The sequence below is a fragment of the Monodon monoceros genome, unplaced genomic scaffold (assembly GCF_005190385.1).
Source record: "Monodon monoceros isolate NGI ecotype Baffin Bay Population unplaced genomic scaffold, NGI_Narwhal_1 Super_Scaffold_4, whole genome shotgun sequence".
In the NCBI taxonomy this organism is placed as follows: Eukaryota; Metazoa; Chordata; class Mammalia; order Artiodactyla; family Monodontidae; genus Monodon; species Monodon monoceros.
In genome coordinates, this window is record NW_021703781.1 from 34,548,967 (window position 1) to 34,570,999 (window position 22,033).

General features: G+C 50.2%; 1 protein-coding gene and 1 long non-coding RNA gene across 2 annotated transcripts; both read left to right on the forward strand.

Moving 5' to 3' along the window:
• The first annotated feature begins 925 nt into the window (after nucleotides 1–925).
• ADIRF (adipogenesis regulatory factor) lies at nucleotides 926–3,279 on the forward strand. The gene is made up of 3 exons (XM_029245714.1): nucleotides 926–1,121; nucleotides 2,820–2,882; nucleotides 3,087–3,279. The coding sequence occupies exons 1-3, from the start codon at nucleotides 1,061–1,063 to the stop codon at nucleotides 3,191–3,193; spliced, it is 231 nt and encodes a 76-aa protein (XP_029101547.1). The 5' UTR covers nucleotides 926–1,060; the 3' UTR covers nucleotides 3,194–3,279.
• Nucleotides 3,280–4,069: 790 nt separating this feature from the next.
• LOC114883335 lies at nucleotides 4,070–21,934 on the forward strand. Its single transcript, XR_003790537.1, has 3 exons — nucleotides 4,070–4,221; nucleotides 20,754–20,816; nucleotides 21,746–21,934. It is a non-coding gene; the product is annotated as an uncharacterized LOC114883335 (long non-coding RNA).
• Nucleotides 21,935–22,033: the final 99 nt, after the last annotated feature.

The window sequence follows — 22,033 nt, forward strand, 5'->3', positions numbered from 1 at the left end:
ACTAACTCCCCTCCCAGCGCCCCCGCTCGTCACCACGCCCCGCGCGCCGGTCCCAGGAGTGGTGACCTGAGAGGCCTGCGGCTTGGCCGCTCTCTTCCTCGCTGTTTGGCCTGGGGTGCTTCCTGCCCAAGTCGTTGGGCTTTGGTGACCGACAACGATTTCCTTGCCTTGGATGGACACACACGGGTCGCCTTCTCCGTTACTCCCCCTCCACCTCAGGCTGCTTCGTCCCCAGCCAGGGTCGCACGCACGCCAGTGACTCACCCTCTCGGAAGGGGGTGGGATGTACTCGACCATCTCCCCACTGCGCTCCCTCCCTACCCCTGTCCCAGCAGCGGCTGGGCAGAGGGCCAGTCTGCAGTGTCTAGGCTGAATGTGTGGGGACCGCCAGCTCGGCGTGGGTCAGGGCGCTAGGCTTTACAGCCCACCGACTCGGACTTGAGTCCCTGACATGTGAATTTGGGTGAGACCTAACTCGCCCTCTGTCCTCAATTGCTTCCTGTAAATTGCTAATAACACCCATTCCAAGAGTTGTGAAGGTTACACTAGAGGCTGTAAGCGTTAGGGCAGCGCCAGGCACAAGGTAAACGCTTAATAAAAGGCAGCTGCTATTATTAATTACAACTCCAGCCTGGAGATCCTGACCTGGTGCTGACCCCGCGCTCACAGGTTGGGGAATCTTCAGGGTCAAAGAGGAAAAGTCCCGCTCACGCGGTAGAGGGAGATTGGTGCGCCCCCCTCTGCCCCCAGCCGCTCTCTGGACCCCTGATCCCGTCCCTCTGCAGCCCCGAGACCCGCTCCAGACCCTCGGCCTTCCCACTACGGCCCGCCGGAGGCCAGGTTGTGCTTTCGGGCCGGCGGGGACTGGAGCAGGGCCCGGTCACTCCCCTGAGCTCGAGTGCTGGGAACCGCCCCACGCCCCCTCCAACCCCCCTCCTTGCAGGGCGGGCCGGCCCTGGGGCGCCTTAAAAACCGGAGCTGGCGCTCGGGTCGCCGCCGCTTTGAGCAGGATCCAACGTCGCTGCGGTTATCCTGAAGCACCTCGCAGACCCCAGCAGCCATGGCCAGCAAAGGCTTGCAGGACCTGACGCAGCAAGTGGAGGGGGCGGCCCAGGAAGCGGGTGAGGACAGCGCGCGACCTGGGGCACATAGTGGGACCCCCGGGTGGACGCGGGGGTGGGGCCGGGGGCAGAAGCCTGGGGACTGCGCAGCCGGAAAGTCGGCGGGCGGTTCTGGCTAGGAAGGGCCCTTTCTGGAGCTGCAGGGATCCGGAAGGACGCCCACCCGGACCAGCCCGGGAATGATGCCTTGAGGGAAGTGGGAGAACAGCAGTGCCTGAGGAGTGGGGCGGGGGGGGGGGGGTGCTTTGGGCATTGCCAGAGCCAATCCGAGGCAGCTGCTAGGGCCGGGAGCGGCCCCACCCGGGCCCTCGGGAGAGTGACGGTCCACGAGGAGAGCGCGCTCCGCCACCACGCCCGATCTCTGCCCGCCAGGTCCCAGAGGCGCACAGAGACAGGATGGGACGGGTGGCTTCAGACTCCCACCGGGCTTTGTTTTGAGCACTCCCCTCCCTCCTCCGAAATACTCATTTCCTCTTAAGTCCTCAGGCAGAGGATCTTCCCACCTTCATGTGGGCAGGGCAGGTCCCCAGTCTTAGTTTCTCCACCTCTGGCTCTTTCCCCCTCAGACCTGAGGTTATGCAGCTGGGGGCTGGGGATGGACCGGGGAGTAGGGTACGTGAGGAGACTTCAGCCCCACCAGTGCCAGCTCTTCCAGTCCCAGCTCAGCCTCCCTTGGGACTCCAGCTCCCAGTCTGTCCTACACATACCCCAGTCAACACCTAAACCAACCCCCTCCTTCATCAGTGCCCCAAGGAAAGCCCACAGTTGCTCCCCTGAGGCTAAAATGATACCAGGAAGCCTCTGTCTACACTACCCTTCCTTCTGGGCCTCACTTTCCCCATCTGCAAGCTGAGTGCAGAGTCTCCTTCCCTGTGGTCTTGACTGTGCTACGTCAGACAGAGACCCCAGGGACCTCTGTGAGCAGTAGACCCAGGGTCTGCCTGACCCCTGTACCCCCTGGTCCCCAGGGTCTGGGTAAAGCAGGCCCTTTCCTGTTCAACAGCAAGGATGAGTCAGATCTCTGAAGGCCAGAGCCACCTGTCTGCCTACCGAGCAGGTGGGGACCCACCTGAGCCCCTGGAAACCCTGTTCTTCACAGGCACGAACTCCGGTCTAGAGGAGATGGCCTGACTTTGGAAGTTTCACCTACTTTCCACACTTTGTTTCCTAATGCCTTACGCTGCCTTCTCACGGAGGCATTGGCAGTCATTGCTTGTGTGCCCTCTGGGGAGAGGCACAGGAGACAGGAGGTGGTGAGAGGGCCTTGCAAAGTAGAAGCCCCAGTGCTCTAAATGTGGGAATTCAGGCATCTGGGCCAAGCCTCCGGGGGAGAAGTTGTTAAAGGCGGCAGGGTTCTCCCTGGGCTGTGCCCAGCAGTAGCCACAGCCCAGATGCCAATTCCAGCCTGGCCCAGCCCTGCCTTCCTTCCTCACTTGGATATTTTTGCAGCAATCCTGGAGAGGCAAGGGAAGCAGGCCAGAGGGGAGGAGCCCAGAGTTACAAATAAACAAGAACAACCTGGAGTCATGGAAAGGGCTCATGCCCCTCATTGAGTGGCCTTGGTCAAAGAACTTTACGTCAGTGGCATCCATCCCTGGGCCTGTAGGACAGACCACTCTAGAGAACAGATAAGGTTGGCAATGGTGGGGCCCCTGTGGTTGGTGGTATCTCAACAGGTATCCCACGTCTCTGTTCTAGTGACGGCGGCTGGAGCAGCAACTCAGCAAGTGGTGGATGAGACCACAGAAACAGGGCAGAAAGGTCTGGTGGGGCTGGTGGGCAGGAGGGTGGACAGCCCCAGCGCGGCCCTGCCCTCCACCCAGCCCTTGCCCAGACACACCCTCTCCTCTGCAGACCCTCTACCAGCATTTCTTCCTGGGGAGGGAGACCCAGGCCAGGCTAACCCTGCAGGGCTGTGGTTCCCCAGGGCCCCGCACTCAACTGCCCTATCCTTTCCTTTCCCAGCCATGGACCAGGTTGCCAAGTCTACCCAGGAAACCATCGACAAGACTGCTAACCAGGCCTCTGAGGCTTTCTCGGGTTTGGGGAAAATACTCCGCCTCCTGAAATGACAGAAGGGAGACATGGGTGACTCCCTTCCAGGCCCGGAGCTCTAGCAGGCTCTTGGCGGGCCACCTCATTAAAGCACATATGCCTACTCTGTGTCCACTTCATGCCTCCTCCCAAACTGGGCCCAGCCCTCCCTCACTTAGAGCAGAGGCTCAGGTATCCAGAAACTCAGCCCTGACGTCCAGAGTCCTGGCATTCCAAATTCGGAAACCCAGATGGATTGTCCAAGAACTCATTTCCCATGTCTTAACCGTGCGTCCAGACTCCCACTTATCCGAAGTTCAACCCCCCCATCTAGATACGTGACCCTCTCCCGCTCTATTGCCCCTGCCCCCGATTCCAAAACCGCTCCCTCAGCTCCAGGAACCCGCCCCTTCCTAGGAGGGGGATACTCGGTGCCCATATCCTCGAGGAGCTCAGGTCTGGGCGGGGGGCGAAGGGTTCCAACGGCAGGGGCCTCGGGAACTTCTCCCAGTGAGCTAAGCCGGGGGCGGGGGGCTGGAAGCATCGAGGCATCCCAGGGCCAGGCGCCCTCGAGGACTTCAGGGGGCAGGAATTCTCGGGGAAGAGAGGGGACGCAGGGACGGAGCTTTTGGCCATCATCACCCTACGCCGCCCGCCCGGTGCTTGCGCGACTGTCGCACCCGATGGTGAGTCGCGGGGCCGGACCGGGAGGGCGAGGACACGCCCCGAAGATCTGAGTCCCACCCAGTTGTGTTTGGCGTGGTCGCCAGGAGCTCCGCCCAAGACGCGCCTCCTTGGGAGGTGCCTGCGGCGCACGGGGCGGTGCACGTGGGCGCGGCGCACGTGGGCGTGAAGCGCTGGGACCCGGCTGTGTGCGTGCGCGCGCTAGGCCACTCCCTCGGGTACCCCTTCCTTTCCGGATGCGCCTGTACTTTCTGGCCCAGCGCAGAGGCCGACTTTTTTATCGGGCAGGTTTCCCCAGAGGGTCTAGAGTTCGCGCAAACCTTATTCCCTCCGACCTCCCCAGCACGTGTCCACGTGTCCATGCACGCGATACCAACCCTGGGTAAGTCCTGCTGATGGGTGACTCACTGTTGCCACAGGATAAGGCCCAGCCCTGGCGCCGGGCGCTGGCTGCCCTCTTCATCCGAACCCCCGCCACACCTCGGCAGGTGACGGCCCGTTCCGTTTCCCCACCGCCACGCCTTTGCACACACTATTCCCTCTGTCCGTAATGATCTCGTTCTCTTGTGGATGAGCACATACGTAGTCATGCCGTTTCAACTCACTAATATTGGCTACACGGCACTTCTTAGTTCTGGGGAGATTAAGGAAAAAAACCGTCATCTTTCCTTCACACGCTGACTCGGGGCCGGCTTTCCCAGAGGCTTTCCAGACATGCCAGCAGGGGGCAGTGTCGTCGTGTCCACCCCTATCCCTCCCCTTCACACCCCACAGGTGACCTTTCCCTTCTCCAATCTGAGATCCCTCCCAAGGAAGCAACAGGTCTCCTCCCTAACCCTTAGCATCTCTCACCCTCACCCCAGGGCCAGGCCCAGTTTCATGCTTGGTTCCTGTTGCTGACTGTCCCCCAAAGAAGGGCTCAGCTGCAAAATGGGCGAAGGCCTAAAGGGAAGGTCCTTGAAGAGATATCTACCTGGGGTAATCTGGAGGTGCTTCCAGCATCTCCAGGAGCCCCTGCCCCCAGGAGAGGATGCCAGGGTTGGGAGACACCACCTGGGGCCACAGCAGGAGGCAGGTGGGGCTGGACTGGCAGAGCCCTCACATTTTTCTGGAATGCATCCTTCCCCTGCCTGACTCAGGAGAAACTCCAATTGGCCCAACAATCCCTCTTCATCCTGTTCTCCTTGTGAGTGTCGGCCTTAGGGATGGATGTGTGAGCCAGCTCAGGCCAAGGAGAGGAGGAGTCAGGTCTAGGGCCAGGAGCCTTCTAGGAAAGGTTTTTTATCCTCAAAAAGAAAAGAAAAAAAAACAAGGAAGAAACATTTTCTCCTATTCCACTGAACATTTTTGTGTCTAGAAATTTCTTAGAACTCTGACAGCTGCTTCTAACCGCAGGAGGAGCAAAGCCTAAGGAAAAGCCAACTTGCTGATAAGGGCAGAGCAGAAATATAGAAAGAACCTGGATCCCAAGTTACTTTATTCAGTCCCTAACTTAACCAGGCCTGCAGCTGCCAGGAGCTAGGTGAGAGGATCAGTTTCCTCATTGTTTGAGCCGCTGTGAATTAGGTTTTCTGTTGCAAACAAAAGCTTCAATCCTGATGTTACCTCGATGCTAAGGTCCTGTATTTGCCAGTCTCACCCACCTCCCCAGCCTCCTCCCCCAGCACACCCTCCCTCTCTGCCTCAGCCACGTTAACCCTTGTTCATTTCCCTTAACATTGTGCTTCTGCTCATCTCAGTCTTTGCATGTGCCCTTTTTTTCTACCCGGAATGCTGTCCATGCTCCGTCATTAACCACCCTTGTCCAAGTTGCTCCTGCTCTTTCATCCTTCAGATCTCAGCTTCCCTGATCCTCCCCCAACATACACAGAATGGGTCTGGCCACTGCCAATACGTTCTCACACCCCCTGTACTTCTTTTCCACGGTTATATACTAATGAGTTGCTCTCCTGTGTGCTTCACTGTGATGGTTGTCCGCGGGTTGCAGCCAAGTCCCTTCTACTGACTGGTGCACACCCAGAGCCTGGAGTGGGGCTCTGGCAACATCTGTCACATGAATGCAGGGATGACGGTCCTTTGGTTCTCCTACCAGATAACAGAGTTGACACATTGTCGGGTTCACCATGGTGCCATCTCCTACAATGCAGCCCCTTCTACAGACCCTACCGCCATGCAGCTGGTGCTCCCATGCACCGTGCAAATGCCTGTTTCTGTGTGCCTCTATTCCCCCAGCACTGAGCCCTGGGGCGCAGGGCCAGGTTGGACTTGTCTTTGGGCCTGTGTCTGGGAAAAGGTGGGCATGGTGCTGGGGAGCCATGGGAGCTTATAGGAGCCCAGGCCTGTCTCCGTGAGGTTCATGAAGCTAGCTGAGCCCAGATGGGCTGAGGAGAAGGCAGCTGTGGCCACTGCACCTGTTGGGTCTTGGTCAAATCTCCAAAGATTAATTCTTCCATTAGCAGTTCCTCAGATAGTTCCTAATTCTCCAAATCGCAGTTCCCCAACTAACCAAAGTCACTAACATCACATTTTGGTTCCACTGGACTTGTCAGCTCTGATTCCCATCAAATTACAGGTGAGAAGGGGCAGAGTTTTCTGCTTTCCACCTTCTCTCCTTTTCTCCTATTTTTTTTTTTTTGTTATTGTTAGTTGTCTCATTTCTACTTTGTGAAAACACAGAGCATTTGCACCCCATTCCTCCACACCTTCACCTTTGTTCTGTCTTAGATCTGCAACTGAAAATATTAGAAGCGCTCTGCCATTCCTACTGCTGAAATGTTTTCTGTTATCTCTTGGTTGGTTGGAGTTAGCCCTCTGAAAGTTTCCTCAAGAATGAAATATTTTCAGATGAATTGAGAAGACGTCTGGGATCTGAGCTGAGAATTGTTATAGCTAGGCCCCTTGGGTTATTGCAATGTGACCATGAGGGTTCACAGTGTCCTATTTTTGTGTATGGCATTTTCTGTTTTTTTAAAAAAAGTTTAAAAAGTTAAAATAAAAATTTTTTTAAAAAAGAAGGGCTCATGTGAACCATATTCTGAGTTCTTAAATGTGTGGTAATGTTGGTCTGTAGCCTTTATACTGTATCCTCAACTGGGTTTGAAATTTACTTCTCACACTTTTTTCCATGGGCATCATCTAGGCGTGGCTGCCCCACTTTTGCCACAGAAGGTTGAGCGGTCCCTAGAAGTCTGATTTCTTACTCACTGGAATTTCTAATAAGTGACTTGATCTTTCTGGCTGGCTGGCTTTCTTTATCTTTTTCATCTTTTTTATTGAAATATAGTTGATTTACAATGTTGTGTTGGTTTTAGTTTTGTATATGATTCAATTACATATACAAAAGTGATTCAATTACATATACATATTTTTTCAGATTCTTTTCCATTTTAGGTTATTGCAAGATATTGAATATAGTTCCTTGTGCTATACACTAGGTCCTTGTTGTTTATCTATTTTATATATAGTAGTGTGTATTAATCCCAAACTCCTAATTTATTCCTCTCACCCCTTTATCTTTAAGGTACAATAATTTTTTTAGGGTTCGTCTCGGTGATGGTTGTTCTGGTTCAGTTTTCCCTAGTATGCTGTTTGCCCTTTCCATATTGATTCTAGATTTCTTTTATTTCAGGAACATTTCTTAATTGTATTTTTAAATATTTGCTCTGTTCCATTGCTTGGCTTTCTTCTTTGGGAATTCCAGTTGTGGGCACAAAGTTTTCTACCTTCCACATCTGCCATTGTCTCCCAAACACTGTGTATGTCTTTAATATGGCTCCTTCTTTTTTCTTTGCTTTTTTTCATTTCTGTTCCCATAGGTACCTACTGTGGCTCCTTCTAGTTTAGTCTTCATTTCTGCAATGGTTTGTTTTACCTTTTTTCTTCTGTTTTATTCCAGAGTTATGTAAGTTCCTATTCTGCCTGCGCCTGTCGTCTGCCATCTCATCCCTGAATTCTGGTATTTCTGTTTTACAGTCTTCCTTCATAACTACTAATGCTTTATTAAGTGTCTTATTTTCTTTCTAAAATTCATGTTGGAGTTTAATTCATGTTAGGTAATAATTTTCATGTGCCTTCTTTGAGGCACACTTTTTTGTGGGATTTCTTTGTATGTGATGTCGTTTTGGTATTCTTTTTCATATTTAAAAAATAGTATGTTTTTACTGTTAGGTAGAAAAAAGTGAAGTCAAAACTGCATATCTCTGGAATGCTATCATTCCTGTAAAGAAAGAAGGAGGATGCAAGAAAATATGCAGGGCACATGTCTCTGCATATTTGTGGGAAGAAAATGCAGGAGGATAAACCAGAATCAGAGAGACCAGTTATCTACACAGGACAGGTGGGAAGGCAGTGGAAAGAAGGAGGGAATGGCAACAGGGTAGCAGAGATGAGGAGAGAGTGACACTTAACTTCAGAAAAGTTAAATTTGATGTGTGAGTTGGTGATGGGCTTTTAAAAATTCTTCTTCCTGTGTTCTTGTTGCCCCATAGCGTTTCAGGAAGGAGAAATTGGCTGAATTAAGAATTAAGCTATAGCCACGTTGCTTCCAGACTTAGAAGTCTGGCAGGTTGAGCTGCTGTTCTCTGTTTACCGAGAATCCACATCCTGTCCTCCCTGCCCTCGCCCTGGTAACCTGCCTCTCGAACCGCGTCACCCGGGCTCCCTCACCCTCAGGACTCGGTTGCGTTCAGCCAATGGGGGATATTGATAGGAGATGGAGAAGAAGAGGAGAGGAATTTATTCCTCCTGCTTCCTTCTTGCTGGGTGTGGTTGGGCAGTGGCCCTCTTCCTCTGCTGACAGCTGCAGCTCCTGTCTGCTGACCCTCTCCTACAGCTGCAGCTCTCTTCGGGGTCTACAGCCCCTCCAGGCCCAGGGAGGAAACAACTCCCACTGCTCCTGGTCGCTGGGCGCCTCACCATCCCTCTTTGGTTCCCTTAAGTCTGTCCACACCTTTGTGAACTGTCCCTTTCCTCAGGTATCCCTTTGATGTGCCCTCTGATTTTTTCCGGAACCCTGACTGACAACCATGGATGTATGAGTGCTGATCTGCTGGGGAAGTCTTCCTTTGGTGACTGACAAACCGAGTCTCCAGGAGTCTAGTCTCCCTGTGGCTGGGAGGGGTCTGTATGTGCAAGATATGTGGGCTGTATATACTGGGAGCTCAAGTCCATGAAGTAGAAGTAGGAGAAAGCATAGGCAGGATGACAGTCATAAAACTCTTGACATTCATGGCATTTGCAGTTCAAATCACAGGAGAAAAAAAATCATCATGCCTCAGACATAAGACAGCCCTAAGTATTTAAGTACTCACAGGTTTTTTTTTTTCAGAATTATTAATTGCTCAGTTGGCAAATTGCTGTTTGAAAAATTGACTGTCCTGACTTGATGATGTAGTCAGCTGGTCCTTTGCCAGACTGGGTTGTTGAGCAGATTCTACTTGGAGAATTAGTTGACTCTTGTCAAGGCTCGATTCTCCCCGCCCCAAGTGCAGGACTTGACCTTCTGACTCAGGACAGGCTGACATGGGTGCCTGTGTTCAAGGCCTGCTCTGTTGGGGCCCAGCACGTACCAGGCTTCTTCCAAAGATGGGGTGGTTCCCACCTGAGTCATCTCAACCTCACCCAGGCAGGTAACACTGCTCACTGCAGGAGTCACCCAACCCCTCAGACCAGAATCCCGGTTAGGAGGGTCTTGGGCTGTCCTAGTTTCTTTGGATGGGAGCCACAGATGGGCTGGCCTGAGCTGAGAGGACAGGGAGCTGGTCAGAGCTAGAGTGGGAAGGCCTGTGGGACTAGATGTGGGCCAGAGCACCAAGGTCCGGGGCCCAAGTCCAGTCTTGGGCCGCTTGGCCTCTCCAGCTCTCTTGCCTTCCCCCTGTTGGGCATTTGGGATCTGCGCCTGAACCCAGCCTTGCCAGGAGATCTGGGGCCATGGTGTGTTGTCACTGGAGTCTGGGTGCTCACACTGGGGCCAGGCATTAAGGAGGAGAGGGTCCCATGTGCAGGGGGGATGGGGTGAAGGCAACAGCAGTCTGACAGGGAGGGAAAAAGTGCAGCCGGAGTCCTGCTGAGTGGCCGAGCCGTGACCAGGGCCTGTCGAGCTGGTGAGCTCCTGAGGAGAGGGGGATGGTGGGGAGGGGTCGTGGGGTCTGGAAGCTATCCGAGACCTGGTGGGTGACACTGCCATCCTGACAGGGAGTCCGGCGCAAAGGACCCCTCTGGGGGTGGGGGACACACACATGTCGGAGGAAACAGGGAAGGGGCTCTGATGGGCCTAGGGAGCATCTCTGTGGGTCTCTCAGACCAGTTCCCACCAGCCATGTCCCAGGAGTGCCCCCACCCTTGGCAGCATTGTCCTGATAGTGTGAGCAGAGCTCTCTGGTGTTTGGCTGTGGCAAGGGGAGGCCAGAGTCATCTGGACCTGCTTAAGCTCCAGGGCGCTCACTGTCATGGCCCCTTCTGAGTCCACAGGGTAGTGCATATATATTTATAAAACTTGCAAGAGAGAAGTAGTGTATTTTTTCTTACAGGGACTCTCCACATTGTTTAAGACTTGATCTACTCCTGCCAGTGGCACGTGTGGGGCTGTGGCCTTGTGACCCAGAGTTCCTGCTGCCCACAGCATCCACTGCCCACCCCAGGCGGGCCGGCCACTGCCCAGGGCCTCCCGGTACCACTCAGGAATGTGGGAGGGCCTCAGCTCCATAAAGCCTGTGTCAGGTAAACACTGATTAGACGCCACCACACCCTCCTGGACCCCTCTGAGGGATGAGGGAGCCTACATGGGGGGAGCAGCCTCAAACTCCTGCCCCAGGCCTGGACTTTTTGAGTAGGGCCTTGGGAGAGCCTTTCCTCCATGACTCCTGGCCAGTGGCGGCGGGTCCCATCTCCAGGCCCTCTCACTCCGAGGCAGGCTCATACCCCTGCCACTCTTTGCTCCACGCACTGGTTGGTCAGGGCTCACTGCCAAGCAGCCCCGCCCTAGCACATCAGTGACGAGGGGGTGGGAACAGAAGTTTACCAAGAGTTTGCGCGCATAGTTCCAGCAGCTGTCAGTGACAAGGCAAGGCAGGCATGGATGCCCCCATTTTACAGATGAGGAAACTGAGGCTCAGGCTGGGCTAGTGACTAAGGGAAGCAGCATGTAGTATGTGACTTGAGGCATCTCTCTCCATCCTGAGTAACTAGGGAGGCAGCCTGGCTCCCTAAGCATGTGTGTGGTGCATCAGGGGCTAGTAGAGCTGCTTTCTGGGAACTCTTGCTACGGCCAGAAGCACCTCCCCAGATGGTAGTGGGGTCCTCCATCTACTCCCCTAGAACCGCCTGGGTGGGCACTGCTGACTTCATAGGGCTCCCCTGAGAGGCCAGGCCCCAAGGCGCAGGGCGGGCTGGGTTCCCTCACATGCTGGCTATCAGTGCTGGGTCACTCAGGTGCTCCCATGAGTGAGAACCAGGTGACTGCAAGCCAGGGATGACTAGGCTTCTGGTCAATATTGTGTCCTTCTCTGCCTTGGGCCAGGCATGGCCCTGACTCCTCCCGCCCCCCAGCCTGTCCAGGGGAGGCTGCAAAGCCACTCTCCAGAACTGAGGTCCTTGGGAATGGGGAGGGCAGCAGCCCCCATTACACTTGTATTCCTGGCCTGAGGGGCCGCCCAGGTCCCCAGGCCCACAAAACCCTAAACCCTTGATTAGGTCACTCTGGAGACTGTGGGCAGCGGGCTGGAAGTCCTAGCCCTTGTCTAGGTACCATGCCTAGGATACGGGGAGCTGAGGGGGCTGGCAGTGCTGCAGTCCCCAAATGCCTCTCATCCCACAGGGCACTCGGGCCTCTTGCCTTGGGGTAGGGGCATGTCCCAGAGCTGATCTCTCTGTCCAGCCTCACCCTGCTCCCTGTCCCTGCCCCTCACAGGGTCCCAGGATATGGGGTGTATGGGTCTCATGCTGCCAGAGAGGCACTGCCCCAGCCATAACACTGGGGTGGCTCCACCCAGCCTCTTCCTCCTGCCGTCTGTGCTGACTCACCACCAGGGCCAGGGCTTGTGCCCCAGAGCCCAGCCAGGCATCTATAAAAGCAGACTGGTTCAGGCCCCAGCATCCTGCTTGATCACCACCTGTCGCCACACAATGTTGGGAGGCCTGGGGAAGCTTGCCGCTGGGGGTCTGGCCCACCGCACCGAGAAGGCCACCGAGGAAGCTGGTAAGGACCACGAGGCTCCTTTCCACCTGCACCGTTCCTGCCACTGGGGGATCAGGACAGACTCGACTGGGCCTGTGCTGATCCCAGCAGGACTGGGGCAGGCCTTGACCCCATGGGGAGCTGAGGCTGACCAGCCGCGTAGGGACAGGATGGAGGTGGGGGGCTATGGAAGCTGAGGAAGGTACCTCGGGGAGGAGACATGAGGGGTCCACTGCCCCAAGCAACCCTCCCAGTCAGACCTGCTCTGCCCCCTGGGCTTGATACATTCCTGGGGTCTGTGGCTGAGGCCCGGAGGGGGCAGCTCAGAGGAGGCCCCTCGTGGCGAGAGGGGAGCCAGGGTGCTGGGTGAGCAGCTGGTGGCTTAAATCTGTCACTCTGGAAAGCAGGGAGGGGCCCTTCAGTATTAAAACAAACTATTCCGAGTATCCTATACAAAAAAAGGAAGATAGAGTCTAATTTTTACCATAAGTTTATTTTATTTTATTTTACATCTTTATTGGAGTATAATTGCTTTACAATGGTGTGTTAGTTTCTGCTTTATAACAAAGTGAATCAGTTATACATATACATATGTTCCCACATCTCTTCCCTCTTGCGTCTCTCTCCCTCCCACCCTGCCTATCCCACCCCTCTAGGTGGTCACAAAGCACTGAGCTGATCTCCCTGTGCTATGCGGCTGCTTCCCACTAGCTATCTACCTTACGTTTGGTAGTGTATATATGTCCACGCCACTCTCTCACTTTGTCCCAGCTTACGCTTCCCCCTCCCCATATCCTCAAATCCATGCTCTAGTACGTCTGCATCTTTATTCCTGTCTTACCCCTAGGTTCTTCATGACATTTTTTTTCTTAAATTCCTTATATATGTGTTACCATACGGTATTTGTTTTTCTCTTTCTGACTTACTTCACTCTGTATGACAGACTCTAGGTCCATCCACCTCAATACAAATAGCTCAATTTCGTTTCTTTTTATGGCTGAGTAATATTCCATTGTATATATGTGCCACATCTTCTTTATCCATTCATCTGATGATGGACACTTAGGTTGTTTCTATCTCCTGGCTATTGTAAATAGAGCTGCAATGAACATTTTGGTACATGACCCTTTTTGAATTATGGTTTTTCAGGGTATATGCCCAGTAGTGGGATTGCTGGGTCATATGGTAGTTTTATTTGTAGTTTTTTAAGGAACCTCCATACTATTCTCCACAGTGGCTGTATCAATATACATTCCCACCAACAGTGCAAGAGGGTTCCCTTTTCTCCACACCCTCTCCAGCATTTATCGTTTCTAGATTTTTTGATGATGGCCATTCTGACTGGTGTGAGATGATATCTCATTGTAGTTTTGATTTGCATTTCTCTAATGATTAATGATGTTGAGCATTCTTTCATGTGTTTGTTGGCAGTCTGTATATCTTCTTTGGGGAAATGTCTATTTAGGTCTTCTGTCCATTTTTGGATTGGGTTGTTTGTTTTTTGAGCTGCATGAGCTGCTTGTAAAGTTTGGAGATTAATCCTTTGTCAGTTGCTTCATTTGCAAATATTTTCTCCCATTCTGAGGGTTCTCTTTTGGACTTGTTTATGGTTTCCTTTGCTGTACAAAAGCTTTGAAGTTTCATTAGGTCCCATTTGTTTATTTTTGTTCTTATTTCCACTTCTCTAGGAGGTGGCTCAAAAGGGATCTTGCTGTGATTTATGTCATAGAGTGTTCTGCCTATGTTTTCCTCTAAGAGTTTGATAGTTTCTGGCCTTACATTTAGGTCTTTAATCCATTTTGAGCGTATTTTTGTGTATGGTGTTAGGGAGTGATCTAATCTCATACTTTTATGAGATTTTTTTTTTTTCTCCACTGTACATTCCTGCCTCCTTTATCAAAGATAAGGTGACCATATGTGCGTGGGTTTATCTCTGGGCTTTCTATCCTGTTCCATTGATCTATCTTTCTGTTTTTGTGCCAGTACCATACTGTCTTGATTACTGTAGCTTTGTAGTATAGTCTGAAGTCAGGGAGCCTGATTCCTCCAGCTCCGTTTTTCGTTCTCAAGATTGCTTTGGCTATTCGGGGTCTTTTGTGTTTCCATACAAATTGTGAAATTTTTTGTTTTAGTTCTGTGAAAAATGCCAGTGGTAGTTTGATAGGGATTGCATTGAATCTGTAGATTGCTTTGGGTAGTAGAGTCATTTTCACAATGTTGATTCTTCCAATCCAAGAACGTGGTATATCTCTCCATCTATTTGTATCATCTTTAATTTGTTTCATCAGTGTCTTATAATTTTCTGCATACAGGTCTTTTGTCTCCATAGGTAGGTTTATTCCTAGATATTTTATTCTTTTTGTTGCAATGGTAAATGGGAGTGTTTTCTTGATTTCACTTTCAGATTTTTCATCATTAGTGTATAGGAATGCCAGAGATTTCTGTGCATTAATTTTGTATCCTGCTACTTTACCAAGTTCATTGATTAGCTCTAGTAGTTTTCTGGTGGCATCTTTAGGATTCTCTCTGTATAGTATCATGTAATCTGCAAACAGTGACAGCTTTACTTCTTCTTTTCCGATTTGGATTCCTATTATTTCCTTTTCTTCTCTGATTGCTGTGGCTAAAACTTCCAAAACTATGTTGAATAAGAGTGGTGAGAGTGGGCAGCCTTGTCTTGTTCCTGATCTTAGTGGAAATGCTTTCAGTTTTTCACCATGGAGGACGATGTTGGCTGTGGGTTTGTCATATATGGCCTTTATTATGTTGAGGAAAGTTCCCTCTATGCCTACTTTCTGCAGGGTTTTTAATCATAAATGGGTGTTGAATTTTGTCGAAAGCTTTCTCTGCATCTATTGAGATGACCATATGGTTTTTCTCCTTCCGTTTGTTAATATGGTGTATCACGTTGATAGATTTGCATATATTGAAGAATCCTTGCATTCCTGGAATAAACCCCACTTGATCATGGTGTATGATCCTTTTAATGTGCTGTTGGATTCTGTTTGCTAGTATTTTGTTGAGGATTTTTGCATCTATGTTCGTCAGTGATACTGGCCTGTAGTTTTCGTTCTTTGTGACATCCTTGTCTGGTTTTGGTATCAGAGTGATGGTGGCCTCGTAGAATGAGTTTGGGAGTGTTCCTCCCTCTGCTATATTTTGGAAGAGTTTGAGAAGGATAGGTGTTAGCTCTTCTCTAAATGTTTGATAGAATTTGCCTGTGAAGCCATCTGGTCCTGGGCTTTTGTTTGTTGGAAGATTTTTAATCACAGTTTCAATTTCAGTGCTTGTGATTGGTCTGTTCATATTTTCTATTTCTTCCTGATTCAGTCTCGGCAGGTTGTGCATTTCTGAGAATTTGTCCAATTCTTCCAGGCTGTCCATTTAATTGGCATAGAGTTGCTTGTAGTAATCTCTCATGATCTTTTGTATTTCAGCAGTGTCAGTTGTTACTTCTCCTTTTTCACTTTTAATTCTATTGAGTTGAGTCTTCTCCCATTATTTCTTGATGAGTCTGGCTAATGGTTTATCAATTTTGTTTATCTTCTCAAAGAACCAGCTTTTAGTTTTATTGATCTTTGCTATCGTTTCCTTCATTTCTTTTTCATTTATTTCTGATCTGATCTTTATGATTTCTTTCCTTCTGCTAACTTTGGGGGTTTTTTGTTCTTCTTTCTGTATTTGCTTTAGGTGCAAGGTTAGGTTGTTTATTCGAGATGTTTCCTGTTTCTTAAGGTAGGATTGTATTGCTATAAACTTCCCTTTTAGAACTGCTTTTGCTGCATCCCATAGGTTTTGGGTTGTCGTGTCTCCATTGTCATTGATTTCTAGGTATTTTTTGATTTCCTCTTTGATTTCTTCAGTGATCACTTCGTTATTAAGTAGTATATTGTTTAGCCTCCATGTGTTGGTATTTTTTATAGATCTTTTCCTGTAATTGATATCTAGTCTCATAGCGTTGTGGTCGGAAAAAATATTTGATACAATTTCAATTTTTTAAAATTTACCAAGGCTTGATTTGTGACCCAAGATATGATCTATCCTGGAGAATGTTCCATGAGCACTTGAGAAAAATGTGTATTCTGTTCTTTTTGGATGGAATGTCCTATAAATATCAATTAAGTCCATCTTGTTTAATGTATCATTTAAATGCTTGTGTTTCCTTATATATTTTCATTTTGGATGATCTGTCCATTGGTGAAAGTGGGGTGTTAAAGTCCCCTACTATGAATGTGTTACTGTCGATTTCCCTTTTATGGCTGTTAGTATTTGCCTTATGTATTGAGGTGCTCCTACGTTGGGTGCATAAATATTTACAATTGTTATATCTTCTTCTTGGATCAATCCCTTGATCATTATGTAGTGTCCTGCTTTGTCTCTTGTAATAGTATTTATTTTAAAGTCTATTTTGTCTGATATGAGAATTGCTACTCCAGCTTTCTTTTGGTTTCCATTTGCATGGAATATATTTTTCTATCCCCTCACTTTCAGTCTGTATGTGTCTCTAGGTCTGAAGTGGGTCTCTTGTAGACAGCATATATATGGGTCTTGTTTTTGTATCCATTCAGCCAGTCTCTGTCTTTTGGTAGGAGCATTTAATCCATTTACATTTAAGGTAATTATTGATATTTATGTTCCTATTCCCATTTTCTTGTTTTCGGTTTGTTATTGTAGGTCTTTTCCTTCTCTTGTGTTTCTTGCCTAGAGAAGATCCTTTAGCATTTGTTGTAAAGCTGGTTTGGTGATGCTGAACTCTCTCAGCTTTTGCTTGTCTGTAAAGGTTTTAATTTCTCCATCAAATCTGAATGAGATCCTTGCTGGGTAGAGTAATCTTGGTTGTAGGTTTTTCTCCTTCATCACTTTAAATATGTCCTGCCAGTCCCTTCTGGCTTGCAGACTTTCTGCTGAAAGATCAGCTGTTAACCTTATGGGGATTCCCTTGTGTGTTATTTGTTGTTTTTCCCTTGCTGCTTTTAATATGTTTTCTTTGTATTTAATTTTTGACAGTTTGATTACTATGTGTGTTGGCGTGTTTCTCCTTGGATTTATCCTGTATGGGACTCTCTGTGCTTCCTGGACTTGATTAACTATTTCCTTTCCCATATTAGGGAAGTTTTCAACTATAATGTCTTCAAATATTTTCTCAGTCCCTTTCTTTTTCTCTTCTTCTTCTGGAACCCCTATAATTCGAATGTTGGTACGTTTAATGTTGTCCCAGATGTCTCTGAGACTGTCCTCAGTTCTTTTCATTCTTTTTTCTTTATTCTGCTCTGCAGTAGTTATTTCCACTATTTTATCTTCCAGGTCACTTATCTGTTCTTCTGCCTCAGTTATTCTGCTATTGATCCCTTCTAGAGTATTTTTAATTTCATTTATTGTGTTGTTTGTCATTGCTTGTTTCCTCTTTGTTCTTCTAGGTCCTTGTTAAATGTTTCTTGCATTTTGTCTATTCTATTTCCAAGATTTTGGATCATCTTTACTTTCATTATTCTCAATTCTTTTTCAGGTAGACTGCCTATTTCCTCTTCATTTGTTAGGTCTGGTGGGTTTTTATCTTGCTCCTTCATCTGCTGTGTGTTTTTCTGTCTTCTCATTTTGCTTATCTTACTGTGTTTGGGGTCTCCTTTTTGCAGGCTGCAGGTTGGTAGTTCCCGTTGTTTTTGGTGTCTGTACCCAGTGGCTAAAGTTGGTTCAGTGGGTTGTGTAGGCTTCCTGGTGGAGGGGACTAGTGCCTGTGTTCTGGTGGATGAGGTTGGATCTTGTCTTTCTGATGGGCGGGTCCACATCTGGTGGTGCGTTTTGGTGTGTCTGTGGACTTATTATGATTTTAGGCAGCCTCTCTGCTAATGAGTGGGGTTGTGTTCCTGTCTTGCTAGTTGTTTGGCATAGGGTGTCCAGCACTGTAGCTTGCTGGTCGTTGAGTGAAGCTGGGTGCTGGTGTTGAGATGGAGATGTCTGGGAGATTTTCGCCATTTGGTATTATGTGGAGCTGGGAGGTCTCTTGTGGACCAGTGTCCTGAAGTTGGCTCTCCTACCTGAGAGGCACAGCACTGACTCCTGGCTGCAGCACCAAGAGCCTTTCATCCACACGGCTCAGAATAAAAGGGAGAAAAAGAAGGAAGGAAGGAAGGAAGGAAGGAAGGGAGGGAGGGAGGGAGGGAAAGGAAAGAAAGAAAGGAAGGAAGGAAGAAAAGAAAACAAAAGAAGGTAATTTAAAATAAAGTTATTAAAATAAATAATTATTAAGAAAAAAATACGGACGCATGGAACCCTAGAACAAATGGTGAAAGCAAAGCTATACAGACAAAATCTCACACAGAGGCATACACATACACACTCACAAAAAGAGGAAAAGGGGAAAAAGTAATAAATCTTCCTCTCAAAGTCCACCTCCTCAATTTGGGATGATTCGTTGTCTATTCATGTATTCCACAGATGCAGGGTACATCAAGTTGATTGTGGAGCTTTAATCCGCTGCTCCTGAGGCTGCTGGGAGAGATTTCCCTTTCTCTTCTTTGTTCTCACAGCTCCCGGGGCTCAGCTTTGGATTTGGCCCCGCCTCTGCGTGTAGGTCGCAGGAGGGCGTCTGTTCTTTGCTCAGACAGGACGGGGTTAAAGGAGCCGCTGATTTGGGGGTTCTGGCTCACTCAGGCCGGGGGGAGGGAGGGGTGCGGATGCGGGGCGAGTCTAAGGCGGCAGAGGCCAGCGGGAGATTGCACCAGCCTGAGGCGCGCCGTGCGCTCTCCCGGGGAAGTTGTCCCTGGATCACGGGACCCTGGCAGTGGCGGGCTGCACAGGCTCCCCGGAAGGGAGGTGTGGATAGTGAGCTGTGCTCGCACACAGGCTTCTTGGTGGCGGCGGCAGCAGCCTTAGCATCTCATGCCCGTCTCTGGGGTCCGCGCTGTTAGCCGCGGCTCGCGCCTGTCTCTGGAGCTCCTTTAAGCAGCGCTCTTAATCCCCTCTCCTCGCGCACCAGGAAACAAAGAGGAAAGAAAAAGTCTCTTGCCTCTTAGGCAGTTCCAGACTTTTCCCCGGACTCCCTCCCGGCTAGCCGTGGCGCACTATCCCCCTGCAGGCTGTGTTCACGCCGCCAACCCCAGTCCTCTCCCTGCGCTCTGATCGAAGCCCGAGCCTCAGCTCGCAGCCCCGCCCGCCCCGGCGGGTGAGCAGACAAGCCTCTCGGGCTGGTGAGTGCCGGTCGGCACCGATCCTCTGTGCGGGAATCTCTCCGCCTTGTCCTCCGCACCCCTGTTGCTGCGCTGTCTTCCGCGGCGCCGAATCTTCCCCCCGCCGCCCGCAGTCTCCTCCCGCGAAGGGGCTCCCTAGTGTGTGGACACTTTTCCTCCTTCACAGCTCCCTCCCACTGGTGCAGGTCGAGTCCCTATCCTTTTGTCTCTGTTTATTCTTTTTCCTTTTGCCCTAACCAGGTACGTGGGGAGTTTCTTGCCTTTTGAGAGGTCTGAGGTCTTCTGCCAGCGTTCAGTAGGTGTTCTGTAGGAGTTGTTCCACGTGTGGATGTGTTTCTGGTGTATCTGTGGGGAGGAAGGCGATCTCCGCGTCTTACTCTTCCGCCATCTTCCCGATTCCCCCGCCATGACTTTAAAGCTTCAAAGACTTCTTGCTTAAGAAACCACCGAGTCTGATTCTGTTCGAAGTCAGCCCCCAGGGTTTACACAAAGGACATTTTCAGTTTCTTCAAAGTCCCCAGGGGCTTCCCTGGTGGCACAGTGGTTAAGAATCCGCCTGCCAGTGCAGGGGACAAGGGGTCGAGCCCTGGTCCGGGAAGGTCCCACATGCCGGGGAATAACTAAGCCCGTGTGTCACAGCTACCGAGCCTGTGCTCCAGAGCCCGCGAGCTACAACTACTGAAGCCCGCGTGCCTAGTGTCCGTGATCCGCAACAAGAAAAGCCACCGCAACGAAGACCCAATGCAGCCAAAAAAAACCCACAAAAAACCCAGAAATCCTTTTTTGTACGTCAGCCGCTGGATGCAGGGAGGCTGATCCAGGCCCCACCTGTTGGACGTTTTGTGAAAAACAGCTTGTGCCGGAGTTTGCTGTTCTCTTTCTAAAGGGCTGCAAACCTGTCTGTGTTTCATTTGAACTTTGCAGCTGCTGTTGAGCACCCCCTTTCTTTTCACCAACTCTCTGAGTGCTGTGTCACTCCCAGTCTGCACACGAGGGACCCAAGTGGTGGAGGTGATTCTAGGAGGTAGAAGCTGAGCCAGGTTTTCTGACCGTGGCGTCTTCCAGGGCTAGCCCGTTACCAACCTGGGAGGGCAGACAGTTTCGTGGTACTGGAGGAGTTGCTCTGGGGAGCTTGGTACTGCCGGAGGGAGCTTTGACATTCAGCCTCCCACTGCAGCGCAGCCTCCGTCCGGCCACAGGCAGGACCGCAGGTCGCCTGAGAGGCCTGGTGACCTGGGAAACACGCCTGGCCTTGGCTCCAGGTCCCCAGCCAGCAGCAGGGCCTGCTCGTTGGCATTCCAGGCCTCGCTGGCCAAGGGGCATGGAGAGCCCTGCGCCTTTACCTAGCTTACTCAGCTTATCTCCTGCCAGTCGGGCCCCTCTCCGGTCTCTGAAGGAAGCCAGCTGGGGGCCCTTCTTGGGAGCAGCTTGTCCTGTCCTGGCAGGGGCAGCATCCCCGAGCCCCTTCCAGTGTATCCAGGGTTGTCTGGGCCCTGCTGTGAGGACAGGCAGCTTACACTGTGCTCTTACTCTGGGCTTGTCTCATTGTTTCAGTTGACTTCGTGGAGGGAGCGGTGAAGGAGGCGGTGGAGCCTGCCAAAGAGGCTGGAGAGAATGGTACGGCCAGGGTCGGGGCGGGGAAGGAGGGAAGCTGGGTGCTGGCAGCAGCCTGATCCTTGCCTAACCAGATCACACCTTGACCCCAGTGTGGCATCCTTTCAGTTGGTGTATAATTATCTGTGCTCATTTGAGGTCACAGGCCGTACTTTGCTAAAGCAAGTTCCATCTAGATAGTCGTCTCTGTGGAATGTTAAGAGGATGACATCACAAAAGACCAGGTGCAGGCGTGCTGGAACAAAACATCTGAGACATAAAATCATATATTTACATGAATACATATTTACATAAATGTTTATATGTTTGTGCTGTGAGTATCACGATGTAAAAAAGCACGTGTATATCTCACTCCTTATAACAAAATAGATTCCGGATGGATTAGGACTTAAATACAAATACATGAAATTATTAAAGTGTAAGAAGAGAACATAGATTTTGGCATAATCTCAGAGGAGGGAGGGTCTTTTTAACGATGACAGAAAATCCAACAGCTATAAAGGAAATACTAGGTAAATTGGACAATATAAAACTTCAAAGTTTTCCATAGTGGAAAAAAAAACTGTAAACCAAACCAAAAGAAAAACCACAAACTGGGCAAAAATATTTGTAGTAGAAATGATAGCCCAATATAAAAATGACCAAAAGATACAAACAGGCAGTTCACAGAAAAATGAAGCATGAGTAGGCAGTACACCCACAAGCAGATGCTCTGTCTCATTAATAGTTGGAGAAATGCAAGCTGTTTGGAGAAATAAAAGCAAATTTGAATGCATTCCTCCAGGAGCTGTGCTGCCCTCTGCCCCACAGACTCCTCCAGGGCATGACCCGGTAAGACTGCCACATCCCACAGGCCACTCCAGGTGACTCCAACCCAGCGAGTGACTTGAATTGTTTACTTTGCTCACCTGGGTATCATTTCTTCCTGACAGCCGTTGCTGGAGCTTTAAAGAAGACCCATGAGACAAGGGACAAAGTGGTAAAGGAAGTCACTGAGACGGTGACCAACACAGTCACAAATGCTGTCACGCACGCAGCAGAAGGCCTGGGCAAACTGGGACAGTGAGCATGCCTGCCACCAGCAGGCTCTTCCTGAATCGCAATAAAAAGCTGTGAAATGTGTACACTGAGCCCTGGGTTTGTTCCTGTTTGGGTGGAAACATTGTGTTATGTCCTGAGTGTCGCACCACTCTGCAGGGACAAGAGGCCAACACCTTGGC

What these genes read in the sequence shown, in the direction of transcription:
- ADIRF (XM_029245714.1), top strand. Translation starts at nt 1,061, where the DNA reads ATGGCCAGCAAAGGCTTGCAGGACCTGACGCAGCAAGTGGAGGGGGCG. An exon ending in GGGGGCGGCCCAGGAAGCGG is followed by an intron (nt 1,122 to 2,819) that starts GTGAGGACAGCG and finishes TCTCTGTTCTAG; the next exon opens with TGACGGCGGCTGGAGCAGCA. An exon ending in CACAGAAACAGGGCAGAAAG is followed by an intron (nt 2,883 to 3,086) that starts GTCTGGTGGGGC and finishes TTCCTTTCCCAG; the next exon opens with CCATGGACCAGGTTGCCAAG.